At 60.2% G+C, this 26690-nt stretch overlaps 1 protein-coding gene across 1 annotated transcript; it reads right to left on the bottom strand.

Moving 5' to 3' along the window:
- Positions 1-728: 728 nt before the first annotated feature.
- LOC130598255 (nck-associated protein 1-like) lies at positions 729-24568 on the bottom strand (the record flags this gene model as incomplete). Its single annotated transcript, XM_057407486.1, has 17 exons — positions 729-836; positions 1963-2052; positions 2139-2248; positions 3052-3168; positions 3808-3901; positions 4463-4543; positions 5172-5254; positions 6655-6748; positions 6838-6935; positions 7635-7765; positions 9916-10134; positions 10437-10568; positions 11713-11852; positions 18093-18212; positions 18302-18434; positions 23037-23182; positions 24510-24568. Coding segments are annotated over 17 exons (1955 nt in total), but the record flags the coding sequence as incomplete, so codon positions are not given.
- Positions 24569-26690: the final 2122 nt, after the last annotated feature.

Here is a 26690-nt window from a genome sequence, read left to right as displayed (position 1 = left end):
TGCCATCGCAGGTACTCGGGTGCCATCGCAGGTCCTTGGGTGCCATCGCAGGTCCTGGTGTGGCGTGTCTGGTCCTCCGGTGCCTGCGCTGGTGCTTGGGTGCCATCGCAGGTCCTTGGGTGCCATCGCAGGTCCTTGGGTGCCATCGCAGGTCCTTGGGGTGCCATCGCAGGTCCTTGGGTGCCATCGCAGGTCCTTGGGTGCCATCGCAGGTCCTTGGGTGCCGTCGCAGGTCCTTGGGTGCCGTCGCAGGTCCTTGGGTGCCGTCGCAGGTCCTTGGGTGCCGTCGCAGGTCCTTGGGTGCCGTCGCAGGTCCTTGGGTGCCATCGCAGGTCCTTGGGTGCCGTCGCAGGTCCTTGGGTGCCGTCGCAGGTCCTTGGGTGCCGTCGCAGGTCCTTGGGTGCCGTCGCAGGTCCTTGGGTGCCATCGCAGGTCCTTGGGTGCTGTTGCAGGTACTTGGGTGCCATCGCAGGTCCTTGGGTGCCATCGCAGGTCTTTGGGTGCCATCGCAGGTCCTTGGGTGCCATCGCAGGTCCTTGGGTGCCATCGCAGGTCCTTGGGTGCCATCGCAGGTCCTTGGGTGCCATCGCAGGTCCTTGGGTGCCGTCGCAGGTCCTTGGGTGCCATCACAGGTCCTTGGGTGCCATCGCAGGTCCTTGGGTGCCATCGCAGGTCCTTGGGTGCCATCGCAGGTCCTTGGGTGCCATTGCCGGTCCTTGGGTGCCGCCTCATCGCGGGGTGTCCCTGTCGCTGCCGCCGCGGGCGCTGCGCAGGAGCGCTCCCGGGACGCAGGAGCGCAGCAGGCGCGGGCTCACCAAGGGCGACTCCGCCTCCAGCTGGGGCAGGGACACAGAGAAACCCCCCCGGGCTCAGCGCCCCCCTGCAGGGACCCCCACAGCCGCTATGGGGCGCCGGGGGCTGCAGCCGGAGCCACCATCGCTGCCCAGGCCCAAGAGGAACCCATTGCACCCGTCAGCACCCATTGGCACCCATCAGCACCCGTCAGCACCCATCGGCACCCATTGGCACCCGTCAGCACCCATCGGCACCCATTGGCACCCGTCAGCACCCATCGGCACCCATTGGTACCCGTCAGCACCCATTGGCACCCATTAACACCCATTAGCACCCATTGACACCCATTAGCACCCGTTGACACCCATTGACACCATTAGCACCCACTGAGACCCATTAACGCCCATGAGCACCCATTGACACCCATTAACGCCCATTAGCACCCATTGACACCCATTAACACCCATTAACACCCATGAGCACCCATTGACACCCATTACCACCCCTTAGCACCCATTGACACCCATTAACACCCATTACCACCCCTTAGTACCCATTGACCCCCATTAACACCCATTACCACCCCTTAGCACCCATTGACCCCCATTAACACCCATTACCACCCCTTAGCACCCATTGGCACCCATTAACACCCATTAGCACCCCTTAGCACCCATTGACCCCCATTAACACCCATTACCACCCCTTAGCACCCATTGGCACCCATTAACACCCATTAGCACCCCTTAGCACCCATTGGCACCCATTAACACCCATTACCACCCCTTAGCACCCATTGACCCCCATTAACACCCATTACCACCCCTTAGCACCCATTGACCCCCATTAACACCCATTAGCACCCCTTAGCACCCATTGACCCCCATTAACACCCATTACCACCCCTTAGCACCCATTGACCCCCATTAACACCCATTAGCACCCCTTAGCACCCATTGGCACCCATTAACACCCATTACCACCCCTTAGCACCCATTGGCACCCATTAACACCCATTACCACCCCTTAGCACCCATTGACACCCATTAACACCCATTACCACCCCTTAGCACCCATTGGCACCCATTAACACCCATTAGCACCCCTTAGCACCCATTGACCCCCATTAACACCCATTACCACCCCTTAGCACCCATTGGCACCCACCAGCTGCAGGAGCAGGGCGATGGAGTCGCGGCTCCGCGCCCGCACCCCCTCCGTGTCCTGCCCCAGCTGCAGGAGGCTGCTGGAGGCCACCTAAGGGTGGACCCAGATCAGCTCCAGGTGACAGGGACCCCATGGGTGCCCGGGGTGGGTGCTGCAGCACCCATGGGTGCTCTCACCAGCAGGAAGTCCTTGAGGTGCCCCTCGATGTCCTCCTTGTGGAGGGTGAAGAGGGCGGCCGAGAGCTGGGCGATGGCCGTGGCCAGGCAGTGCAGGTTGTTGGGGGAGCCTGGGGGGGGACATGGGGGGAGATGGGGTGGGGATGGGGGATGGGATGGGGGGTGTGGGGATATGGGATGGGGGGTGTGGGGATGGGGGGAGATGGGGTGGGGATGGAGGATATGATGGGGGGATGGGGGGGGTGTGGGGATGGGGGGAGATGGGGTGGGGGGGGTGGGGATGGGATGGGGGATGTGGGGATGGAGGATATGGGATGGGGGGTGTGGGGATGGGGGGAGATGTGGTGGGGATGGGGGATGGGGGGGGGTGTGGGGATGGGGGGAGATGGGGTGGGGGGTGGGGGGGATGGGGGATGGGGGATGGAGGATATGGGATGGGGGGTGTGGGGATGGGGGAGATGGGGGATGGGGGATGGGGGGTGGGGATGGGGGGAGATGGGGATGGGGGGAGATGGGGATGGGGGATGTGGGGAGATGGGATGGGGGGAGATGGGAATGTGGGGAGATGGGGATGGGGGAGATGGGAGGGGAGATGGGGATGGGGGATGAGGGGATGGGGGATGCGGGGGATATGGGATTTGGGATATGGGGATGGGAGATGGGGATGGGATGGGGGATGAGGGGATGGGAGATGGGGGCGAGATGGCGATGGGGGAGATGGGGATGTGGAATATGGGGATGTGGGATGGGGGATGTGGGATGGGGGATGTGGGGACGTTGGGCCATGGGGATGCTGGGCCATGGGGCGCTGGGCTCTCAGGGTGAGCGGGGCCAGGCTGGGGCCAAGGGAAGCTCCGGGGCAGCGGTGAGCGGGGGGTGCCCCATGGGGCCGTGGGGCCGGCCCTGCCCTCACCGTCCAGCTCGGGGCTGCAGGCGGATGTGGGGTCGGAGGCCAGCAGGGGCAGGGCCACGGCCACGAAGAGCAGGAGCAGGGAGCAGAGCTTGGACTGCTCCTCTGGGGAGGAACCAGCTGGGGGGGGACAGCGGGACCCCCATGGGGACATGGGGGGGACACGGGGGCGGCACCCCCCGGTGGCACCCAGTGGTACCCAGAGGTAGCCAGTGGCACCCAGTGATGCCCAGTGGCACCCAGTGATACCCAGTAGGACCCAGTGATACCCAGAGGTACTCAGAGGTACCCAGTGATGCCCAGAGGTACCCAGCAGCACCCATCAGCACCCAGTGGTACCCAGCAGTACCCAATGATGCCCAGTGATACGCAGTGGTACCCAGTGGTACCTATCGGCACCCAATGGTACCCAGTGGTACCCAGCGGCACCCAGTGATCGACAGCAGTACTCAGTGGTCCCCAGTGGCACCCAGCAGTACCCAGTGATACCCAGCAGTACCCAGCAGCACACAGCAGCACCCAATGATACCAAGCAGCACCCAGTGGCACCCAGCAGTACCCAATGATACCCAGCAGTACCCATCAGCACCCAGTGGTACCCAGCAGCACCCAGTGGTACCCAGCAGTGCCCAGGGATACCCATCAGAAACCAGTGGTACCCAGTGATACCCACCAGCCCACAATGGTACCCAGCAGCCCCCAGCAGCACCCAGCAGCACCCAGCAGCCCCCAGCAGCACCCAGCAGCACCCATCAGTACCGGTCTCTCTGCCAGCGAGGACATTGACCAGCGCGGGGTCCACCTCGCACGGGATGCCCGCAGCCGAGGCCAGCTCGAAGATGCTCAGGGTGACCTGAGGGGACAAAGGGGACGTGGGGGTCAGGGCTGGGGACCCAGCCATATCCCCATCCCATCCCCATCCCCATCCCCATATTCGTCCCCATCCCCATCCTCATCCCCATCCCCATATTTGTTCCCAACCCCATATTCATCCCCATCCCCTCCCCATCCCATCCCCATCCCATCCCCATCCCATCCCCATCCCCATCCCCATCCCCATCCCCATCCCCATCCCCTCCCCATCCCATCCCCATCCCCATCCCGTCCCCATCCCCATTATCCATCTCCATCCCCATTTCCATCCCATCCCATCCCATCCCCATCTCCATCCCCATCCCATCCCCATCCCCATCCCCATCCCCATCCCCATCCCCATCCCCCCCATCCCCATCCTCATCCCCATCCCTATCCCCATCCCATCCCCATCCCCATCCCATCCCCATCCCCATCCCCCTACTGATCTGCATCCCATCCCCACCCCACCCCATCCCCACCCCATCCCCATCCCATCCCCATCCCCATCCCATCCCCATCCCACCCCCTCCCACCCCACCCCATCCCCTCCCCATCCCACCTGGATGTCGGTCTCTGGGGTCACAGTATCCATCAGGCTCTCAATGGGGCCCATCAGGAAGGGGCAGTGGTGGGACAGGACCTGCGGAGGGAAGGGGGATGCTCCATAGGGTGCAGGGTCCCATGGGTGGTGTTGCCATGGGTGAGGGCTCCATCACTGGAGGTCCCATGGGTGTGGGTCTCATGGTTGAGGTCCTGTAGATTGGGGGTCCCTTGGGTTGGGGGCTCCATGGGCTGGGGATCCCATAGTTGAGGTCCTATGGGTTGGGTATCCCATGGGTTGGGGGTCCCATGGTTGAGTTCCTATGGGTTGGGTATCCCATGGGTTGGGGGTCCCATGGGTTGGGGGTCCCATGGGTTGGGGGTCCCATGGTTGAGTTCCTATGGGTTGGGTATCCCATGGGTTGGGGGTCCCATGTGTTGGGGGTCCCATGGGTTGGGCATCCCATGGTTGAGGTCCTATGGGTTGGGGGTCCCATGGTTGAGGCAACCATAGTTGAGGATCCCATTGTTGGGGGTCCCGTGGTTGAGGCACCCATAGAGTGGGGCTCCCATGGGGTGGGGGTCCCATTGTTGGGGGTCCCATGGTTGAGGCACCCAGAGTTGGAGGTCCCATGGGGTGGGGAACCCATTGTTGGGGGTCCCATGGTTGAGGCACCCATAGCCGGGGGTGCCATGGGGTGGGGATCCCATGGGTGGGGGGCACCCACCTCCCGCAGGCCCTGCTGGGCCAGGGCGCGGAAGCTCAGGATCTCGCCGATGATGATCATGCGCTTCAGGACGTTCTCGGCCGCTGCAGGACACGCGTGTACACGTATGTACATGTATGTACATGTATGAACACGTACGTACACGTATGTACATGAATGAACACGTATGTACAGGTATGAACACGTATGAACACGTATGTACATGTATAAACACGTATGTACACACACACATGCACACACATGTACACGTACACACACACGTACACACATGTACACGTACACACACACATGTACACACACACATGTACACACATGTACATGTACACACACACACGTACACACACACATGTACACACACATGTACACACACATGTACACAAACACACACACATGTACACACGTAAATGCACACACACATGTACACGCACACACATGTACACACACACATGTAAATGCACAAACATGTACACGCACACACATGTACACGTACACACATGTACACACACACACACATGTACACACATGTGCACACACACACATGTACACACATGTGCACACACACACACATGTACACACATGTGCACACACACACATGTACACACACACACATGTACACGTACACACACACACATGTACACGTACACGCACACACATGTACACGTACACACATGTACACGTACACACACACACATGTACACGTACACACACACACACACACATGTACACACACACACATGTACACGTACACACACACACATGTACACGTACACACACACACATGTACACGTACACGCACACACATGTACACGTACACGCACACACATGTACACGTACACACACACACATGTACACGTACACACACACACATGTACACACACACACACACACACGTACACACACACACACACACGTACACGTACACGCACACACATGTACACGTACACGCACACACATGTACACGTACACACACACATGTACACGTACACGCACACACATGTACACGTACACACATGTACACGTACACACACACATGTACACACACACACGTACACGTACACACATGTACACACACACACACATGTACACGTACACACACACACATGTACACGTACACGCACACACATGTACACACACACACACACACACACATGTACACACACACACACACACACACACACACACACACATGTACACACACACACACACATGTACACGTACACACACACACATGTACACACACACACACACACACGCACACACATGTACACACACACACACACATGTACACGTACACGCACACACATGTACACACACACACACATGTACACGTACACGCACACATGTACACGTACACACACACACACGTACACGTACACGCACACACATGTACACGTACACACACACACATGTACACGCACACACACATGTACACGTACACACACACACATGTACACGTACACACACACACATGTACACGTCTCACATGTGAGCCGCGGCAGCAGGGCCCCCAGGTCCCCGGGCCGGCGGCAGCGGGCGCGCAGCTGCAGCAGCACGTCCATGTTCTGGGCCACCAGTTTCTGCGGGCACAGCGGGGGCCGTGGCACCGCGCCGCTCCCGCCGCCCCTCCGGAGCCGGCCCCGGCCCCGGCGGCGGGACCCAGCCCCACCTGGAGCTCGGAGAGCTGCGAGCCCACGTGCCACAGCAGGTTGGCGCTCAGGAACTGCATCCCGTAGGGACCCAGGAGCTCGGCGAGGGCCCGCATCTCTGGGGGGGGGACACGGACAAGGATGGATGGGAATGGGTGCAGGAAAGGGGACAGTAATGGATGGGGATGGATGGGGATGGGATGGGGATGGGATGGGGATGGGGATGGGATGGGGATGGGATGGGGATGGGGATGGGGATGGGGATGGAAAGGATGGAGATGGGGATGGGGATGGGGATGGGGATGGGGATGGATGGGGATGGGGTGGGATGGGGATGGGTGGGGATGGGGATGGATGGGGATGGGGATGGGGATGGATGGGGATGGGGATGGGGATGGGGATGGGGATGGGGATGGATGGGGATGGGGATGGGGATGGATGGGGATGGGGATGGGGATGGGGATGGGGTGGGATGGGGATGGATGGGGATGGGGATGGATGGGGATGGGGGGGGATGGGGATGGGGATGGATGGGGATGGGGATGGGGATGGATGGGGATGGGGATGGGGATGGGGATGGGGATGGGGATGGAGGGGGATGGATGGGGATGGGGATGGGGATGGGGATGGGGATGGATGGGGATGGATGGGGATGGGGATGGGGATGGGGATGGGGATGGATGGGGATGGATGGGGATGGGGATGGGGATGGGGATGGATGGGGATGGATGGGGACAATGGGGCCAGGGATGGATGGAACAAGGATGGGGAGATCACCGCGCATCCATGGGGCGATGCCCCCCCCCCATCCCCGCACCGGTCACATCCGAGAACTCGGCAGGGTCGAAGCCGGGGTCCCCCCGGCCCTGCCCCACGGTGAACGCCTGCATGGAGGGGGCCAGGAGCACGGCGCCGGTGCTGGCCTGGCGCAGCAGAGCCTCCAGGTACCTGCAAGGGGGGTGCGGAATTCCACAAGGAATGGGGCAGGACCCACAGGCATGGGGCAGGACCCACAGACATGGGGCAGGACCCACAGACATGGGGCAGGACCCACAGGCATGGAGCAGGACCCACAGACATGGGGCAGGACCCACAGACATGGGGCAGGACCCACAAGGAATGGGGCAGGACCCACAGACATGGGGCAGGACCCACAGACATGGGGCAGGACCCACAGACATGGGGCAGGACCCACAGACATGGGGCAGGACCCACAGGGCATGGGGCAGGACCCACAGACATGGGGCAGGACCCACAAGGAATGGGGCAGGACCCACAGGCATGGGGCAGGACGCACAAGGAATGGGGCAGGACCCACAGACATGGGGCAGGACCCACAGGCATGGGGCAGGACCCACAAGGAATGGGGCAGGACCCACAGACATGGGGCAGGACCCACAGACATGGGGCAGGACCCACAGGCATGGAGCAGGACCCACAGACATGGGGCAGGACCCACAGACATGGGGCAGGACCCACAAGGAATGGGGCAGGACCCACAGACATGGGGCAGGACCCACAAGGAATGGGGCAGGACCCACAGACATGGGGCAGGACCCACAGACATGGGGCAGGACCCACAGGGCATGGGGCAGGACCCACAGACATGGGGCAGGACCCACAGGCATGGGGCAGGACCCACAAGGAATGGGGCAGGACCCACAGACATGGGGCAGGACCCACAGACATGGGGCAGGACCCACAGGCATGGGGCAGGACCCACAGACATGGGGCAGGACCCACAGGACATGGGGCAGGACCCACAGGCATGGGGCAGGACCCACAGGCATGGGGCAGGACCCACAAGGAATGGGGCAGGACCCACAGACATGGGGCAGGACCCACAGACATGGGGCAGGACCCACAGGACATGGGGCAGGACCCACAGGCATGGGGCAGGACCCACAGACATGGGGCAGGACCCACAGGCATGGGGCAGGACCCACAGGCATGGAGCAGGACCCACAGGCATGGGGCAGGACCCACAGACATGGGGCAGGACCCACAGGCATGGGGCAGGACCCACAGACATGGGGCAGGACCCACAGGCATGGGGCAGGACCCACAGACATGGGGCAGGACCCACAAGGAATGGGGCAGGACCCACAGAACTGGGGCAGGACCCACAGCAATGGGGCAGGACCCACCGGCATGGGGGAGGTCCCACAGACATGGGGCAGGACCCACAGGACATGGGGCAGGACCCACAGACATGGGGCAGGACCCACAAGGAATGGGGCAGGACCCACAGACATGGGGCAGGACCCACAGGCATGGGGCAGGACCCACAGACATGGGGCAGGACCCACAGACATGGGGCAGGACCCACAAGGAATGGGGCAGGACCCACAGACATGGGGCAGGACCCACAGACATGGGGCAGGACCCACAGGGCATGGGGCAGGACCCACAGACATGGGGCAGGACCCACAGGCATGGGGCAGGACCCACAAGGAATGGGGCAGGACCCACAGACATGGGGCAGGACCCACAGGCATGGGGCAGGACCCACAAGGAATGGGGCAGGACCCACAGACAGGGGGCAGGACCCACAGGCATGGGGCAGGACCCACAGACATGGGGCAGGACCCACAGCCCTGGGGCAGGCCCCACATGACATGGGGCAGGACCCACAGACATGGAGCAGGACCCACAGGCATGGGGCAGGACCCACAGGCATGGGGCAGGACCCACAAGGAATGGGGCAGGACCCACAGACATGGGGCAGGACCCACAGGCATGGGGCAGGACCCACAGACATGGGGCAGGACCCACAGGACATGGGGCAGGACCCACAGACATGGAGCAGGACCCACAGGCATGGGGCAGGACCCACAGGCATGGGGCAGGACCCACAGGCATGGGGCAGGACCCACAGACATGGGGCAGGACCCACAGGACATGGGGCAGGACCCACAGACATGGGGCAGGACCCACAGGCATGGGGCAGGACCCACAGACATGGGGCAGGACCCACAGGACATGGGGCAGGACCCACAGACATGGAGCAGGACCCACAGGCATGGGGCAGGACCCACAGGCATGGGGCAGGACCCACAGGCATGGGGCAGGACCCACAGACATGGGGCAGGACCCACCAGTTGGTGTAGATGGAGGTGAGCGTGGGCTCGCCGGCCCCATCGCGGGGCTGCGTCTGCTGCAGGAGGACGCTGCGGATGAGGCGCCCCGGGTCCAAGCCCAGCGCCCGGCCCCACGTCTGGATGGAGCCCACGTAGGAGCGGAGCCCAGCCAGGACCTCCGAGGGCCGGGTCACAGCATGGGGGCTCTGGTTGTAGCCTGCCAGGGCCACGATGGCTCTGTGGGGATGGGATGGGGATGGGGATGGGTGGGGATGGGGTGGGGATGGGGATGGGGATGGGGATGGGGATGGGGATGGGAATGGGGATGGGGATGGGATGGGGATGGGGATGGGGTGGGGATGGGGATGGGGATGGGGATGGGGTGGGGATGGGGATGGGGATGGGGATGGGGTGGGGATGGGGATGGGGATGGGGATGGGGATGGGGATGGGGATGGGGATGGGGATGGGGATGGGTGGGGATGGGGATGCCCAAGGGCCGCAGTTGGGGTCCCCCCCCGGCCATGGTTGGGTCCCCACCGGCTGAGCCGGGTCTCCAGGTGCCGGCCCAGGTACTCCCCCGGGGTCACCGTGTGCTCGAAGACGCTGAAGGCGGGCGCGTGGCCGAAGCTCCGGGACAGCTCGGACAGGGCCTGGTGCAGTTTGTCCAGGCTGGGGGGGGGGACAGGAGCCGTGGGGCACGGACAGCCCCATGGCACAGCCCCATGGCACAGCCCCATGGCACAGCCCCATGGCACAGCCCCATGGCACAGCCCATGGCACAGCCCCATGGCACAGCCCCATGGGCACAGCCCCATGGCACAGCCCCATGGCACAGCCCCATGGCACAGCCCCATGACACAGCCCCATGGCACAGCCCCATGGTGCAGCCCCATGGCACAGCCCCATGGCACAGCCCCCTGGCACAGCCCCATGGGCACAGCCCCATGGCACAGCCCCATGACACAGCCCCATGGGCACAGCCCCATGGCACAGCCCCATGGGCACCGCAGGGCCTCACGGCACCAAGCGGTCATCCCCAATGTCTGGTACCCACCATCCCCTCTCCATCCCCAATGTCTGGTACCCATCAGCTCCTCTCCATCCCCAATGTCTGGTACCCACCATCCCCTCTCCATCCCCAATGTCTGGTACCCACCATCCCCTCTCCATCCCCAGTGCCTGGTACCCACCATCCCCTCTCCATCCCCAATGTCTGGTACCCACCATCCCCTCTCCATCCCCTCTCCATCCCCTCTCCATCCCCTCTCCATCCTCTCTCCATCCCCTCTCCATCCCCTCTCCATCCCCTCTCCATCCTCTCTCCATCCCCTCTCCATCCCCTCTCCATCCCCTCTCCATCCCCTCTCCATCCCCTCTCCATCCTCTCTCCATCCCCTCTCCATCCCCTCTCCATCCTCTCTCCATCCCCTCTCCATCCCCTCTCCATCCCCTCTCCATCCTCTCTCCATATGCTCTCACTCGTCTCTCCATCCCCTCTCCATCCCCTCTCCATCCTCTCTCCATCCCCTCTCCATCCCCTCTCCATCCTCTCCATCCCCTCTCCATCCCCTCTCCATCCCCTTTCCATCCCTGGTGCCTGGTACCCACCATCCTCTCTCCATCCCCTCTCCATCCCCTCTCCATCCCCTCTCCATCCCCTCTCCATCCCCTCTCCATCCTCTCTCCATCCCCTCTCCATCCCCTCTCCATCCCCTTTCCATCCCTGGTGCCTGGTACCCACCATCCCCTCTCCATCCCCTCCATCCCCTCTCCATCCCCTCCACCCCTCCCTTGCCCCCCCGCTGCCCCTCACTTGGTGCTCAGGCTCCGGTCCCTCCTCTGGCTCTCAGCCCCGGGTTTCTCCCTCTCGCTCTCCCCTTTCTTGGCTCCTTGCTTGAGGCTCTGCTTGCCCCGGGCCTTGCTGAGGGTGGAGGCGCAGTGCTTGGGCAGCAGCTGGGGGATGTGGGGCAGGGTTACAGAGGGCAGACCCCAAACAGGACCTCCAGGTCCTGCCCCCTTCCCACCCATCGCTATCGCCATGGGGAGCACGGGGCTCCAAGAGGATGCAAGGATGGGGAGAGGGATGGGGAGAGAACAGGGATAAGGATGGGGATGGATGGGGACAGGGATGGATGGGGACAAGGATGGGAATGGGGATAAGGACAGGGACAAGGATGGATGGAGACAAGAATAGGGATAAGGATGGATGGGGACAGGGATGGATGGGAACAAGATGGGGACAAGGATGGATGGGGGAGAGAACAGGGATAAGGATGGGGATGGATGGGGACAAGGAGATGGGGACAGGGATGGATGGGGACAAGGATGGGAATGGGGATAAGGACAGGGACAAGGATGGATGGGAACAAGAACAGAGATAAGGATGGATGGGGACAAGGATGGGAATGGGGATAAGGACAGGGACAAGGATGGATGGAGACAAGAATAGGGATAAGGATGGATGGGGACAGGGATGGATGGGAACAAGATGGGGACAAGGATGGATGGGGGAGAGAATAGGGATAAGGATGGGGATGGGGATGGATGGGGACAAGGAGATGGGGAAGAGGATGGGGACAAGGATGGGAATGGGGATAAGGACAGGGACAAGGATGGATGGAGACAAGAATAGGGATAAGGATGGATGGGGACAGGGATGGATGGGGACAAGATGGGGACAAGGATGGATGGGGGAGAGAACAGGGATAAGGATGGGGATGGATGGGGACAAGGAGATGGGGACAGGGATGGATGGGGACAAGGATGGGAATGGGGATAAGGACAGGGACAAGGATGGATGGGAACAAGAACAGAGATAAGGATGGATGGGGACAAGGATGGGAATGGGGATAAGGACAGGGACAAGGATGGATGGAGACAAGAATAGGGATAAGGATGGATGGGGACAGGGATGGATGGGAACAAGATGGGGACAAGGATGGATGGGGGAGAGAACAGGGATAAGGATGGGGATGGATGGGGACAAGGAGATGGGGACAGGGATGGATGGGGACAAGGATGGGAATGGGGATAAGGACAGGGACAAGGATGGATGGGAACAAGAACAGAGATAAGGATGGATGGGGACAAGGATGGGAATGGGGATAAGGACAGGGACAAGGATGGATGGAGACAAGGATAGGGATAAGGATGGATGGGGACAGGGATGGATGGGAACAAGATGGGGACAAGGATGGATGGGGGAGAGAACAGGGATAAGGATGGGGATGGATGGGGACAAGGAGATGGGGACAGGGATGGATGGGGACAAGGATGGGAATGGGGATAAGGACAGGGACAAGGATGGATGGGAACAAGAACAGAGATAAGGATGGATGGGGACAAGGATGGGAATGGGGATAAGGACAGGGACAAGGATGGATGGAGACAAGAATAGGGATAAGGATGGATGGGGACAGGGATGGATGGGAACAAGATGGGGACAAGGATGGATGGGGGAGAGAATAGGGATAAGGATGGGGATGGGGATGGATGGGGACAAGGAGATGGGGAAGAGGATGGGGACAAGGATGGGAATGGGGATAAGGACAGGGACAAGGATGGATGGAGACAAGAATAGGGATAAGGATGGATGGGGACAGGGATGGATGGGGACAAGATGGGGACAAGGATGGATGGGGGAGAGAACAGGGATAAGGATGGGGATGGATGGGGACAAGGAGATGGGGACAGGGATGGATGGGGACAAGGATGGGAATGGGGATAAGGACAGGGACAAGGATGGATGGGAACAAGAACAGAGATAAGGATGGATGGGGACAAGGATGGGAATGGGGATAAGGACAGGGACAAGGATGGATGGAGACAAGAATAGGGATAAGGATGGATGGGGACAGGGATGGATGGGAACAAGATGGGGACAAGGATGGATGGGGAGAGAACAGGGATAAGGATGGGGATGGATGGGGACAAGGAGATGGGGACAGGGATGGATGGGGACAAGGATGGGAATGGGGATAAGGACAGGGACAAGGATGGATGGGAACAAGAACAGAGATAAGGATGGATGGGGACAAGGATGGGAATGGGGATAAGGACAGGGACAAGGATGGATGGAGACAAGAATAGGGATAAAGATGGATGGGGACAGGGATGGATGGGAACAAGATGGGGACAAGGATGGATGGGGGAGAGAACAGGGATAAGGATGGGGATGGATGGGGACAAGGAGATGGGGACAGGGATGGATGGGGACAAGGATGGGAATGGGGATAAGGACAGGGACAAGGATGGATGGGAACAAGAACAGAGATAAGGATGGATGGGGACAAGGATGGGAATGGGGATAAGGACAGGGACAAGGATGGATGGAGACAAGAATAGGGATAAGGATGGATGGGGACAGGGATGGATGGGAACAAGATGGGGACAAGGATGGATGGGGGAGAGAATAGGGATAAGGATGGGGATGGGGATGGATGGGGACAAGGAGATGGGGAAGAGGATGGGGACAAGGATGGGAATGGGGATAAGGACAGGGACAAGGATGGATGGAGACAAGAATAGGGATAAGGATGGATGGGGACAGGGATGGATGGGGACAAGATGGGGACAAGGATGGATGGGGAGAGAACAGGGATAAGGATGGGGATGGATGGGGACAAGGAGATGGGGACAGGGATGGATGGGGACAAGGATGGGAATGGGGATAAGGACAGGGACAAGGATGGATGGGAACAAGAACAGAGATAAGGATGGATGGGGACAAGGATGGGAATGGGGATAAGGACAGGGACAAGGATGGATGGAGACAAGAATAGGGATAAGGATGGATGGGGACAGGGATGGATGGGAACAAGATGGGGACAAGGATGGATGGGGGAGAGAACAGGGATAAGGATGGGGATGGATGGGGACAAGGAGATGGGGACAGGGATGGATGGGGACAAGGATGGGAATGGGGATAAGGACAGGGACAAGGATGGATGGGAACAAGAACAGAGATAAGGATGGATGGGGACAAGGATGGGAATGGGGATAAGGACAGGGACAAGGATGGATGGAGACAAGAATAGGGATAAGGATGGATGGGGACAGGGATGGATGGGAACAAGATGGGGACAAGGATGGATGGGGGAGAGAACAGGGATAAGATGGGGATGGATGGGGACAAGGAGATGGGGACAGGGATGGATGGGGACAAGGATGGGAATGGGGATAAGGACAGGGACAAGGATGGATGGGAACAAGAACAGAGATAAGGATGGATGGGGACAAGGATGGGAATGGGGATAAGGACAGGGACAAGGATGGATGGAGGACAAGGATGGATGGGGACAGGGATGGATGGGAACAAGATGGGGACAAGGATGGATGGGGGAGAGAACAGGGATAAGGATGGGGATGGATGGGGACAAGGAGATGGGGACAGGGATGGATGGGGACAAGGATGGGAATGGGGATAAGGACAGGGACAAGGATGGATGGGAACAAGAACAGAGATAAGGATGGATGGGGACAAGGATGGGAATGGGGATAAGGACAGGGACAAGGATGGATGGAGACAAGAATAGGGATAAGGATGGATGGGGACAGGGATGGATGGGAACAAGATGGGGACAAGGATGGATGGGAACAAGAACAGAGATAAGGATGGATGGGGACAAGGATGGGAATGGGGATAAGGACAGGGACAAGGATGGATGGAGACAAGAATAGGGATAAGGATGGATGGGGACAGGGATGGATCTGAACAAGATGGCGACAAGGATGGATGGGGGAGAGAACAGGGATAAGGATGGGGATGGATGGGGACAAGGAGATGGGGACAGGGATGGATGGGGACAAGGATGGGAATGGGGATAAGGACAGGGACAAGGATGGATGGGAACAAGAACAGAGATAAGGATGGATGGGGACAAGGATGGGAATGGGGATAAGGACAGGGACAAGGATGGATGGAGACAAGAATAGGGATAAGGATGGATGGGGACAGGGATGGATGGGAACAAGATGGGGACAAGGATGGATGGGGGAGAGAACAGGGATAAGGATGGGGATGGATGGGGACAAGGAGATGGGGACAGGGATGGATGGGGACAAGGATGGGAATGGGGATAAGGACAGGGACAAGGATGGATGGGAACAAGAACAGAGATAAGGATGGATGGGGACAAGGATGGGAATGGGGATAAGGACAGGGACAAGGATGGATGGAGACAAGAATAGGGATAAGGATGGATGGGGACAGGGATGGATGGGAACAAGATGGGGACAAGGATGGATGGGGGAGAGAACAGGGATAAGGATGGGGATGGATGGGGACAAGGAGATGGGGACAGGGATGGATGGGGACAAGGATGGGAATGGGGATAAGGACAGGGACAAGGATGGATGGGAACAAGAACAGAGATAAGGATGGATGGGGACAAGGATGGGAATGGGGATAAGGACAGGGACAAGGATGGATGGAGACAAGAATAGGGATAAGGATGGATGGGGACAGGGATGGATGGGAACAAGATGGGGACAAGGATGGATGGGGGAGAGAACAGGGATAAGGATGGGGATGGATGGGGACAAGGAGATGGGGACAGGGATGGATGGGGACAAGGATGGGAATGGGGATAAGGACAGGGACAAGGATGGATGGGGACAAGAACAGAGATAAGGATGGATGGGGACAGGGATGGGAATGGGGATAAGGACAGGGACAAGGATGGATGGAGACAAGAATAGGGATAAGGATGGATGGGGACAGGGATGGATGGGAACAAGATGGGGACAATGATGGATGGGGGAGAGAATAGGGATAAGGATGGGGATGGGGATGGATGGGGACAAGGAGATGGGGAAGAGGATGGGGACAAGGGCGGATGGGGACAAGGATGGGGACAAGGATGGGAATGGGGATAAGGACAGGGACAAGGATGGATGGAGACAAGAATAGGGATAAGGATGGATGGGGACAGGGATGGATGGGAACAAGAAAATGGGGACAAGGATGGATGGGGACAGGGATGGGAATGGGGATAAGGACAGGGACAAGGATGGATGGAGACAGGGATGGGGGCAAGGATGGAGACAAGGATTGATGGGGGCAAGAATAGGGATAAGGATGGATGGGAACAAGAGATGGGGATGAGGATGGGGACAAGAACAGGGACAAGGATGGATGGGGACAGGGATGGAGACTAAGATGGGGATGGGGGCAAGGATGGGGACAGGGATAGATGGGAACAAGAATGGGGACAGGGATGGATGGGGACAAGGATGAGAATGGGGATGAGGACAGGGACAAGGATGGATGGGGACAAGAATAGGGATAAGGATGGATGGGGATAGGGATGGAGACAAAGATGGGGATGGGGGAAGGATGGGGACAAGGATGGATGGGAACAAGAATGGGGACAGGGATGGATAGGGACAGGGATGGGGACAAGGATGGATGGGAACAAGGATGGGAACAAGGATGGGGACAAGGATGGGGACAAGGATGGATGGGAACAAGGATGGGGACAAGGATGGATGGGAACAAGGATGGGGACAAGGATGGGGACAAGGATGGATGGGAACAAGGATGGGGACAAGGATGGATGGGAACAAGGATGGATGGGGCCCAAACAGGAACAAGGATGGATGGGAACAAGGAGATGGGGATGGGGACAAGAACAGGGACAAGGATGGATGGGGACAAGAACAGGGACAAGGATGGATGGGGACAAGAACAGGGACAAGGATGGATGGGAACAAGGATGGGGACAGGGATGGATGGGGACAAGAGATGGGGATGGGGACAAGAACAGGGACAAGGATGGATGGGAACAAGAGATGGGGATGGGGACAAGAACAGGGACAAGGATGGATGGGAACAAGAGATGGGGATGTGGACAAGAACAGGGACAAGGATGGATGGGAACAAGAGATGGGGATGGGGACAAGAACAGGGACAAGGATGGATGGGAACAAGAGATGGGGATGGGGACAAGAACAGGGACAAGGATGGATGGGAACAAGAACAGGGACAAGGATGGATGGGGACAAGAGAACGCAGAGCCCCCAAAGGCCGTGGACACCCTGGAGCCCCGAGGAAGGGCTTGGCCGGAGCAGCTTTGGATGCCCCATCCCTGCCCCATAGAACAGGAGGAGCTTTGAGGCTCTTCCCAACACCCGGCCCCCGATCCCATGGTCCCGAAGGGCCCAGGGTGCCCCCAAGGGTGCTGCTGGCCCCACCTGCTCGCTGAGCCTGTGCTGCTCAGCACAAGCATCCAGGATGCAGGAGCTGGCCCGGCGAGCCATCTCCTCCAGGTACCTATTGCACATCCCTAGGGCTGCTGCCTTCAGGTGGGGATACTGCAATGGCAGAGGTATGGGTCCAGAGTGGGATGTGGGTCCGGACACCCCCCCCTCCCCCCATAGCATCCCCATGGGCAGGATCCCACCTCCTCGGGGCACATGGGGTGGAGGCAGTGGGAGAAGTGGCTGCAGAGCAAGGGGAAGGCGATGCTGTAGCGGAGCATCGAGGGCTCCTCCAGGGTGGACAGGAACATCTTCTCCATGGGGCGAGGAAAGAAGCTGCAAAGGGGGGGAAGGAATGGGGTGGGAATGGGGTGGGAGATGGGGCAGGGATGGGGGGGAATGGGGTGGGAGATGGGGCAGGAATGGGGTGGGAATGGGGTGGGAGATGGGGCAGGGATGGGGTGGGAATGGGGTGGGAGATGGGGCAGGAATGGGGTGGGAGATGGGGCAAGAATGGGGTAGAAATGGGACAGGAGATGGGGCGGGAATGGGGTGGGAATGGGGCAGGAGATGGGGCAGGAACAGGGCAAGAGAAGGGGCAGAAAAGGGGCAGGAATGGGGCAGGAGATGGAGCAGGAATGGGGCAGGAGATGAAGCAGGAATGGGGCAGGAGATGGAGCAGGAATGGGGCAGGAACGGGGCAGGAATGGGTCAGGAATGGGTCAGGAATGGGACAGGAATGGGGCAGGAATGGGGCAGGAATGGGGCAGGAACGGGTCAGGAATGGGGCAGGAATGGGGCGGGTCAGGAATGGGGCAGGAATGGGGCAGGAACGGGGCAGGAATGGGTCAGGAATGGGTCAGGAACGGGACAGGAATGGGGCAGGAACGGGACAGGAACGGGGCAGGAATGGGTCAGGAATGGGTCAGGAATGGGGCAGGAATGGGGCAGGAACGGGGCAGGAACGGGGCAGGAATGGGTCAGGAATGGGGCGGGAATGGGGCGGGAGTGGGGCAGGAATGGGGCAGGAAAGGGTCAGGAATGGGGCAGGAATGGGACAGGAATGGGTCAGGAATGGGGCAGGAATGGGTCAGGAATGGGACAGGAATGGGTCAGGAATGGGACAGGAACGGGGCAGGAATGGGGCAGGAATGGGTCAGGAATGGGGCAGGAATGGGTCAGGAATGGGACAGGAACGGGGCAGGAATGGGGCAGGAATGGGTCAGGAATGGGGCAGGAATGGGTCAGGAATGGGTCAGGAATGGGGCAGGAATGGGTCAGGAAGGGGTCAGGAATGGGACAGGAACGGGGCAGGAATGGGGCAGGAATGGGGCAGGAATGGGTCAGGAATGGGACAGGAATGGGTCAGGAATGGGTCAGGAATGGGTCAGGAATGGGGCAGGAATGGGTCAGGAACGGGGCAGGTATGGGGCAGGAATGGGTCAGGAATGGGGCAGGAATGGGGCAGGAATGGGACAGGAATGGGTCAGGAATGGGGCAGGAATGGGTCAGGAATGGGGCAGGAACGGGGCAGGAACGGGTCAGGAATGGGTCAGGAATGGGACAGGAATGGGTCAGGAACGGGTCAGGAACGGGACAGGAATGGGTCAGGAACGGGGCAGGAACGGGTCAGGAATGGGACAGGAATGGGTCAGGAATGGGTCAGGAATGGGGCAGGAACGGGGCAGGAATGGGGCAGGAACGGGGCAGGAATGGGGCAGGAATGGGTCAGGAACGGGACAGGAACGGGGCAGGAATGGGGCAGGAATGGGTCAGGAACGGGTCAGGAATGGGGCAGGAATGGGGCAGGAATGGGTCAGGAATGGGGCAGGAATGGGTCAGGAATGGGACAGGAACGGGGCAGGAATGGGTCAGGAATGGGGCAGGAATGGGTCAGGAATGGGACAGGAACGGGGCAGGAACGGGGCAGGAATGGGTCAGGAATGGGGCAGGAATGGGTCAGGAATGGGTCAGGAACGGGTCAGGAATGGGGCAGGAATGGGGCAGGAATGGGGCAGGAATGGGTCAGGAATGGGTCAGGAACGGGTCAGGAACGGGTCAGGAATGGGTCAGGAATGGGGCAGGAATGGGGCAGGAATGGGGCAGGAATGGGTCAGGAATGGGTCAGGAACGGGTCAGGAACGGGTCAGGAATGGGGCAGGAACGGGTCAGGAATGGGTCAGGAACGGGTCAGGAACGGGTCAGGAATGGGGCAGGAATGGGTCAGGAATGGGTCAGGAATGGGACAGGAATGGGGCAGGAACGGGTCAGGAACGGGTCAGGAATGGGGCAGGAACGGGTCAGGAATGGGTCAGGAACGGGTCAGGAATGGGTCAGGAATGGGGCAGGAATGGGTCAGGAATGGGTCAGGAATGGGTCAGGAATGGGGCAGGAATGGGGCAGGAATGGGGCAGGAACGGGGCAGGAACGGGTCAGGAATGGGACAGGAATGGGGCAGGAATGGGGCAGGAATGGGGCAGGAACGGGGCAGGAATGGGACAGGAATGGGTCAGGAATGGGGCAGGAACGGGGCAGGAACGGGTCAGGAATGGGACAGGAATGGGGCAGGAATGGGGCAGGAATGGGGCAGGAACGGGGCAGGAATGGGTCAGGAATGGGGCAGGAATGGGGCAGGAATGGGGCAGGAACGGGACAGGAACGGGTCAGGAATGGGTCAGGAATGGGGCAGGAATGGGGCAGGAATGGGGCAGGAGCTGAGGTCAGGAATGGGGCAGGAATGGGGCAGGAATGGGGCAGGAATGGGACAGGAACGGGTCAGGAATGGGTCAGGAATGGGGCAGGAATGGGGCAGGAATGGGGCAGGAACGGGTCAGGAATGGGACAGGAACGGGGCAGGAATGGGGCAGGAATGGGTCAGGAATGGGTCAGGAATGGGTCAGGAATGGGGCAGGAATGGGGCAGGAATGGGGCAGGAACGGGTCAGGAATGGGGCAGGAACGGGTCAGGAATGGGGCAGGAATGGGGCAGGAATGGGTCAGGAACGGGGCAGGAATGGGGCAGGAATGGGTCAGGAACGGGGCAGGAATGGGGCAGGAATGGGTCAGGAATGGGGCAGGAACGGGTCAGGAATGGGGCAGGAACGGGTCAGGAATGGGGCAGGAATGGGGCAGGAACGGGGCAGGAATGGGTCAGGAACGGGGCAGGAACGGGTCAGGAATGGGTCAGGAATGGGGCAGGAATGGGGCAGGAATGGGGCAGGAATGGGTCAGGAATGGGTCAGGAACGGGTCAGGAACGGGTCAGGAATGGGTCAGGAATGGGGCAGGAATGGGGCAGGAATGGGGCAGGAATGGGTCAGGAATGGGTCAGGAACGGGTCAGGAACGGGTCAGGAATGGGGCAGGAACGGGTCAGGAATGGGTCAGGAACGGGTCAGGAACGGGTCAGGAATGGGGCAGGAATGGGTCAGGAATGGGTCAGGAATGGGACAGGAATGGGGCAGGAACGGGTCAGGAACGGGTCAGGAATGGGGCAGGAACGGGTCAGGAATGGGGCAGGAAAGGGGCAGGAACGGGTCAGGAATGGGTCAGGAAAGGGGCAGGAAAGGGTCAGGAATGGGTCAGGAATGGGGCAGGAATGGGGCAGGAATGGGGCTGGAAGGGGGCAGGAACGGGTCAGGAATGGGACAGGAATGGGGCAGGAATGGGGCAGGAATGGGGCAGGAACGGGGCAGGAATGGGACAGGAATGGGTCAGGAATGGGGCAGGAACGGGGCAGGAACGGGTCAGGAATGGGACAGGAATGGGTCAGGAATGGGGCAGGAATGGGGCAGGAACGGGGCAGGAATGGGACAGGAATGGGTCAGGAATGGGTCAGGAACGGGGCAGGAACGGGTCAGGAATGGGACAGGAATGGGTCAGGAATGGGTCAGGAATGGGGCAGGAACGGGGCAGGAATGGGGCAGGAATGGGTCAGGAATGGGGCAGGAATGGGGCAGGAATGGGGCAGGAACGGGACAGGAACGGGTCAGGAATGGGTCAGGAATGGGGCAGGAATGGGGCAGGAATGGGGCAGGAACGGGTCAGGAATGGGGCAGGAATGGGGCAGGAATGGGGCAGGAATGGGACAGGAACGGGTCAGGAATGGGTCAGGAATGGGGCAGGAATGGGGCAGGAATGGGGCAGGAACGGGTCAGGAATGGGACAGGAACGGGGCAGGAATGGGGCAGGAATGGGTCAGGAATGGGTCAGGAATGGGTCAGGAATGGGGCAGGAATGGGGCAGGAATGGGGCAGGAACGGGTCAGGAATGGGGCAGGAACGGGCTCACGACTGCGGCACGAATGGGGCAGGAATGGGTCAGGAACGGGGCAGGAATGGGGCAGGAATGGGTCAGGAACGGGGCAGGACTGGGGCAGGAATGGGTCAGGAATGGGGCAGGAACGGGTCAGGAATGGGGCAGGAACGGGTCAGGAATGGGGCAGGAATGGGGCAGGAACGGGGCAGGAATGGGTCAGGAATGGGTCAGGAACGGGACAGGAATTGGGCAGGAACGGGACAGGAACGGGGCAGGAATGGGTCAGGAATGGGGCAGGAATGGGGCAGGAATGGGTCAGGAATGGGACAGGAATGGGTCAGGAACGGGTCAGGAACGGGGCAGGAATGGGGCAGGAACGGGGCAGGAACGGGGCAGGAATGGGTCAGGAATGGGGCAGGAATGGGGCAGAAATGGGGCAGGAGCTGGGATCTGTCACCCCGTGCCCCCGTTCCCCATCACTCTCCCCATGGCGCCCTCCCTCTCCCCTGGGTACCACCCGCATCCCGCCCCCCGCGGGCCCCATCCATGGGGCAGGAGGCGGTGGGGCCCCATCCATGGGGCAGGAGGCGGTGGGGCCCCATCCATGGGGCAGGAGGCGGTGGGGCCCCATCCATGGGGCAGGAGGCGGTGCGGCCCCCACCCCACCCCCGCTATGGGGCTCACCAGAGGTCGGAGAGGTCGGAGACCTCGTCCAGGAGCTGGGGCAGGGAGTCCAGGAGCTTGGTGCGGAACACGATGGGGTTCATGGCCCGAGCCACGGCCGCAACGCAGCCCCGCGGCACCGCGGCCCCCGCAACGCTCGTGTAGGCCTGGGGGAGAGGGACATGGGGTGGGATGGGGATGGGGTGGGGGTGGGATGGGACAAGGATGGGGATGGGGAGAGAGGAAGGGGATGGGATAGGGTTGGGGTGGGGATGGGGATGGGAACAAGGATGGGGATGGGGTGGGGATGGGACAAGGAGAGGGACACGGATGGGGAGAGGAAGGGGATGGGAACAAGGATGGGGATGGGGTGGGGATGGGACAAGGAGAGGGACACGGATGGGGAGAGGAAGGGGATGGGGATGCAGATGGGGCAAGGATGGGGATTGCAATGGGGATGGGAACAAGGATGGGGGTGGGAATGGGAACGGGGATGGGACAAGGATGGAGATTGGGATGGGGACAGGGACAAGGAGAGGGAAAGGGATGGGGATATGGATGGAATCAAGGATGGGGATGGGATCAAGGATGGGGATGGGATCAAGGATGGGGATGGGATCAAGGATGGGGATGGGAACAAGGATGGGGATGGGGATGGGGACAGGGATGGGGATGGGATCAAGGATGGGGATGGGATCAAGGATGGGGATGGGATCAAGGATGGGGATGGGATCAAGGATGGGGATGGGGATGGGATCAAGGATGGGGATGGGATCAAGGATGGGGATGGGATCAAGGATGGGGATGGGGATGGGATCAAGGATGGGGATGGGATCAAGGATGGGGATGGGAGCAAGGATGGGGATGGGATCAAGGATGGGGATGGGGATGGGATCAAGGATGGGGATGGGATCAAGGATGGGGATGGGATCAAGGATGGGGATGGGATCAAGGATGGGGATGGGGATGGGATCAAGGATGGGGATGGGATCAAGGATGGGGATGGGATCAAGGATGGGGATGGGATCAAGGATGGGGATGGGATCAAGGATGGGGATGGGATCAAGGATGGGGACGGGATCAAGGATGGGGATGGGATCAAGGATGGGGATGGGAACAAGGATGGGGATGGGATGGGATCAAGGATGGGGATGGGGATGGGATCATGGATGGGGATGGGATCAAGGATGGGGATGGGATCAAGGATGGGGATGGGGATGGGATCAAGGATGGGGATGGGATCAAGGATGGGGATGGGATCAAGGATGGGGACGGGATCAAGGATGGGGATGGGATCAAGGATGGGGATGGGATCAAGGATGGGGATGGGAACAAGGATGGGGATGGGAACAAGGATGGGGATGGGATCAAGGATGGGGATGGGATCAAGGATGGGGATGGGGATGGGATCAAGGATGGGGATGGGATCAAGGATGGGGATGGGATCAAGGATGGGGATGGGGCCAGGGCCAAGGAGAGGGCCGGGGCCAGCACCTGGAGCCGGAACCAATCCAGGCGGAGCGCGGTGAAGTCAAAGTGCTCCTGGTCATCGACTGGGGGGAAACGGGGGGACATCAGGGCCCAGGCAGGGCTGGGGGGGCATCGGTCCGGGGGGCACAATGGGGTCCATATGGGGCACAATGGGGTCCATATGGGGGCACAATGGGGTCCATATGGGGGCACAATGGGGTCCATATGGGGGGCACAATGGGGTCCATATGGAGGGCACAATGGGGTCCATATGGGGCACAATGGGGTCCATATGGGGGGCACAATGGGGTCCATATGGGGCACAATGGGGTCCATATGGGGCACAATGGGGTCCATATGGGGGCACAATGGGGTCCATATGGGGGCACAATGGGGTCCATATGGGGCACAATGGGGTCCATATGGGGGCACAGTGGGGTCCATATGGGGGCACAATGGGGTCCATATGGGGGCACAATGGGGTCCATATGGGGGCACAATGGGGTCCATATGGGGCACAATGGGGTCCATATGGGGCACAATGGGGTCCATATGGGGGCACAATGGGGTCCATATGGGGCACAATGGGGTCCATATGGGGCACAGTGGGGTCCATATGGGGGCACAATGGGGTCCATATGGGGCACAGTGGGGTCCATATGGGGCACAATGGGGTCCATATGGGGGCACAATGGGGTCCATATGGGGCACAATGGGGTCCATATTGGGGCACAATGGGGTCCATATGGGGCACAATGGGGTCCATATGGGGCACAATGGGGTCCATATGGGGCACAATGGGGTCCATATGGGGGCACAATGGGGTCCATATGGGGGCACAATGGGGTCCATATGGGGCACAATGGGGTCCATATGGGGCACAATGGGGTCCATATGGGGGCACAATGGGGTCCATATGGGGGGCACAATGGGGTCCATATGGGGCACAATGGGGTCCATATGGGGGCACAATGGGGTCCATATGGGGGGCACACAATGGGGTCCATATGGGGCACAGTGGGGTCCATATGGGGCACAATGGGGTCCATATGGGGCACAATGGGGTCCATATGGGGGCACAATGGGGTCCATATGGGGCACAATGGGGTCCATATGGGGCACAATGGGGTCCATATGGGGGCACAATGGGGTCCATATGGGGGCACAATGGGGTCCATATGGGGCACAATGGGGTCCATATGGGGGCACATTGGGGTCCATATGGGGCACAATGGGGTCCATATGGGGCACAATGGGGTCCATATGGGGCACAATGGGGTCCATATGGGGGCATGGGGGGGGGCACAATGGGGTCACAATGGGGTCCATATGGGGGCACAATGGGGTCCATATGGGGGCACAATGGGGTCCATATGGGGCACAATGGGGTCCATATGGAGGGCACAATGGGGTCCATATGGGGCACAATGGGGTCCATATGGGGGCACAATGGGGTCCATAGGGGGTCCATATGGGGGCACAATGGGGTCCATATGGGGCACAATGGGGTCCATATGGGGCACAATGGGGTCCATATGGGGGCACAATGGGGTCCATATGGGGCACAATGGGGTCCATATGGGGGCACATGGGGGTCCATATGGGGCACAATGGGGTCCATATGGGGGCACAATGGGGTCCATATGGGGCACAATGGGGTCCATATGGGGCACAATGGGGTCCATATGGGGGCACAATGGGGTCCATATGGGGGCACAATGGGGTCCATATGGGGCACAATGGGGTCCATATGGGGGGCACAATGGGGTCCATATGGGGCACAATGGGGTCCATATGGGGGCACAATGGGGTCCATATGGGGCACAATGGGGTCCATATGGGGCACAATGGGGTCCATATGGGGGCACAATGGGGTCCATATGGGGCAATGGGGTCCATATGGGGCACAATGGGGTCCATATGGGGGGGGTCACAATGGGGTCCATATGGGGGCACAATGGGGTCCATATGGGGGCACAATGGGGTCCATATGGGGCACAATGGGGTCCATATGGGGTCCATATGGGGCACAATGGGGTCCATATGGGGGCACAATGGGGTCCATATGGGGCACAATGGGGTCCATATGGGGCACTATGGGGTCCATACAGTGGGGTCCATATGGGGCACAATGGGGTCCATATGGGGCACAATGGGGTCCATATGGGGGCACAATGGGGTCCATATGGGGCACAATGGGGTCCA

The sequence above is a fragment of the Pezoporus wallicus genome, unplaced genomic scaffold (assembly GCF_028554395.1).
Source record: "Pezoporus wallicus isolate ANWC-B61680 ecotype Strahan unplaced genomic scaffold, APGP_CSIRO_Pwel_v1 contig_10317, whole genome shotgun sequence".
In the NCBI taxonomy this organism is placed as follows: Eukaryota; Metazoa; Chordata; class Aves; order Psittaciformes; family Psittacidae; genus Pezoporus; species Pezoporus wallicus.
Note: the sequence above shows the minus strand (reverse complement) of the source record. Positions and strands in the feature narration are given on the sequence as shown.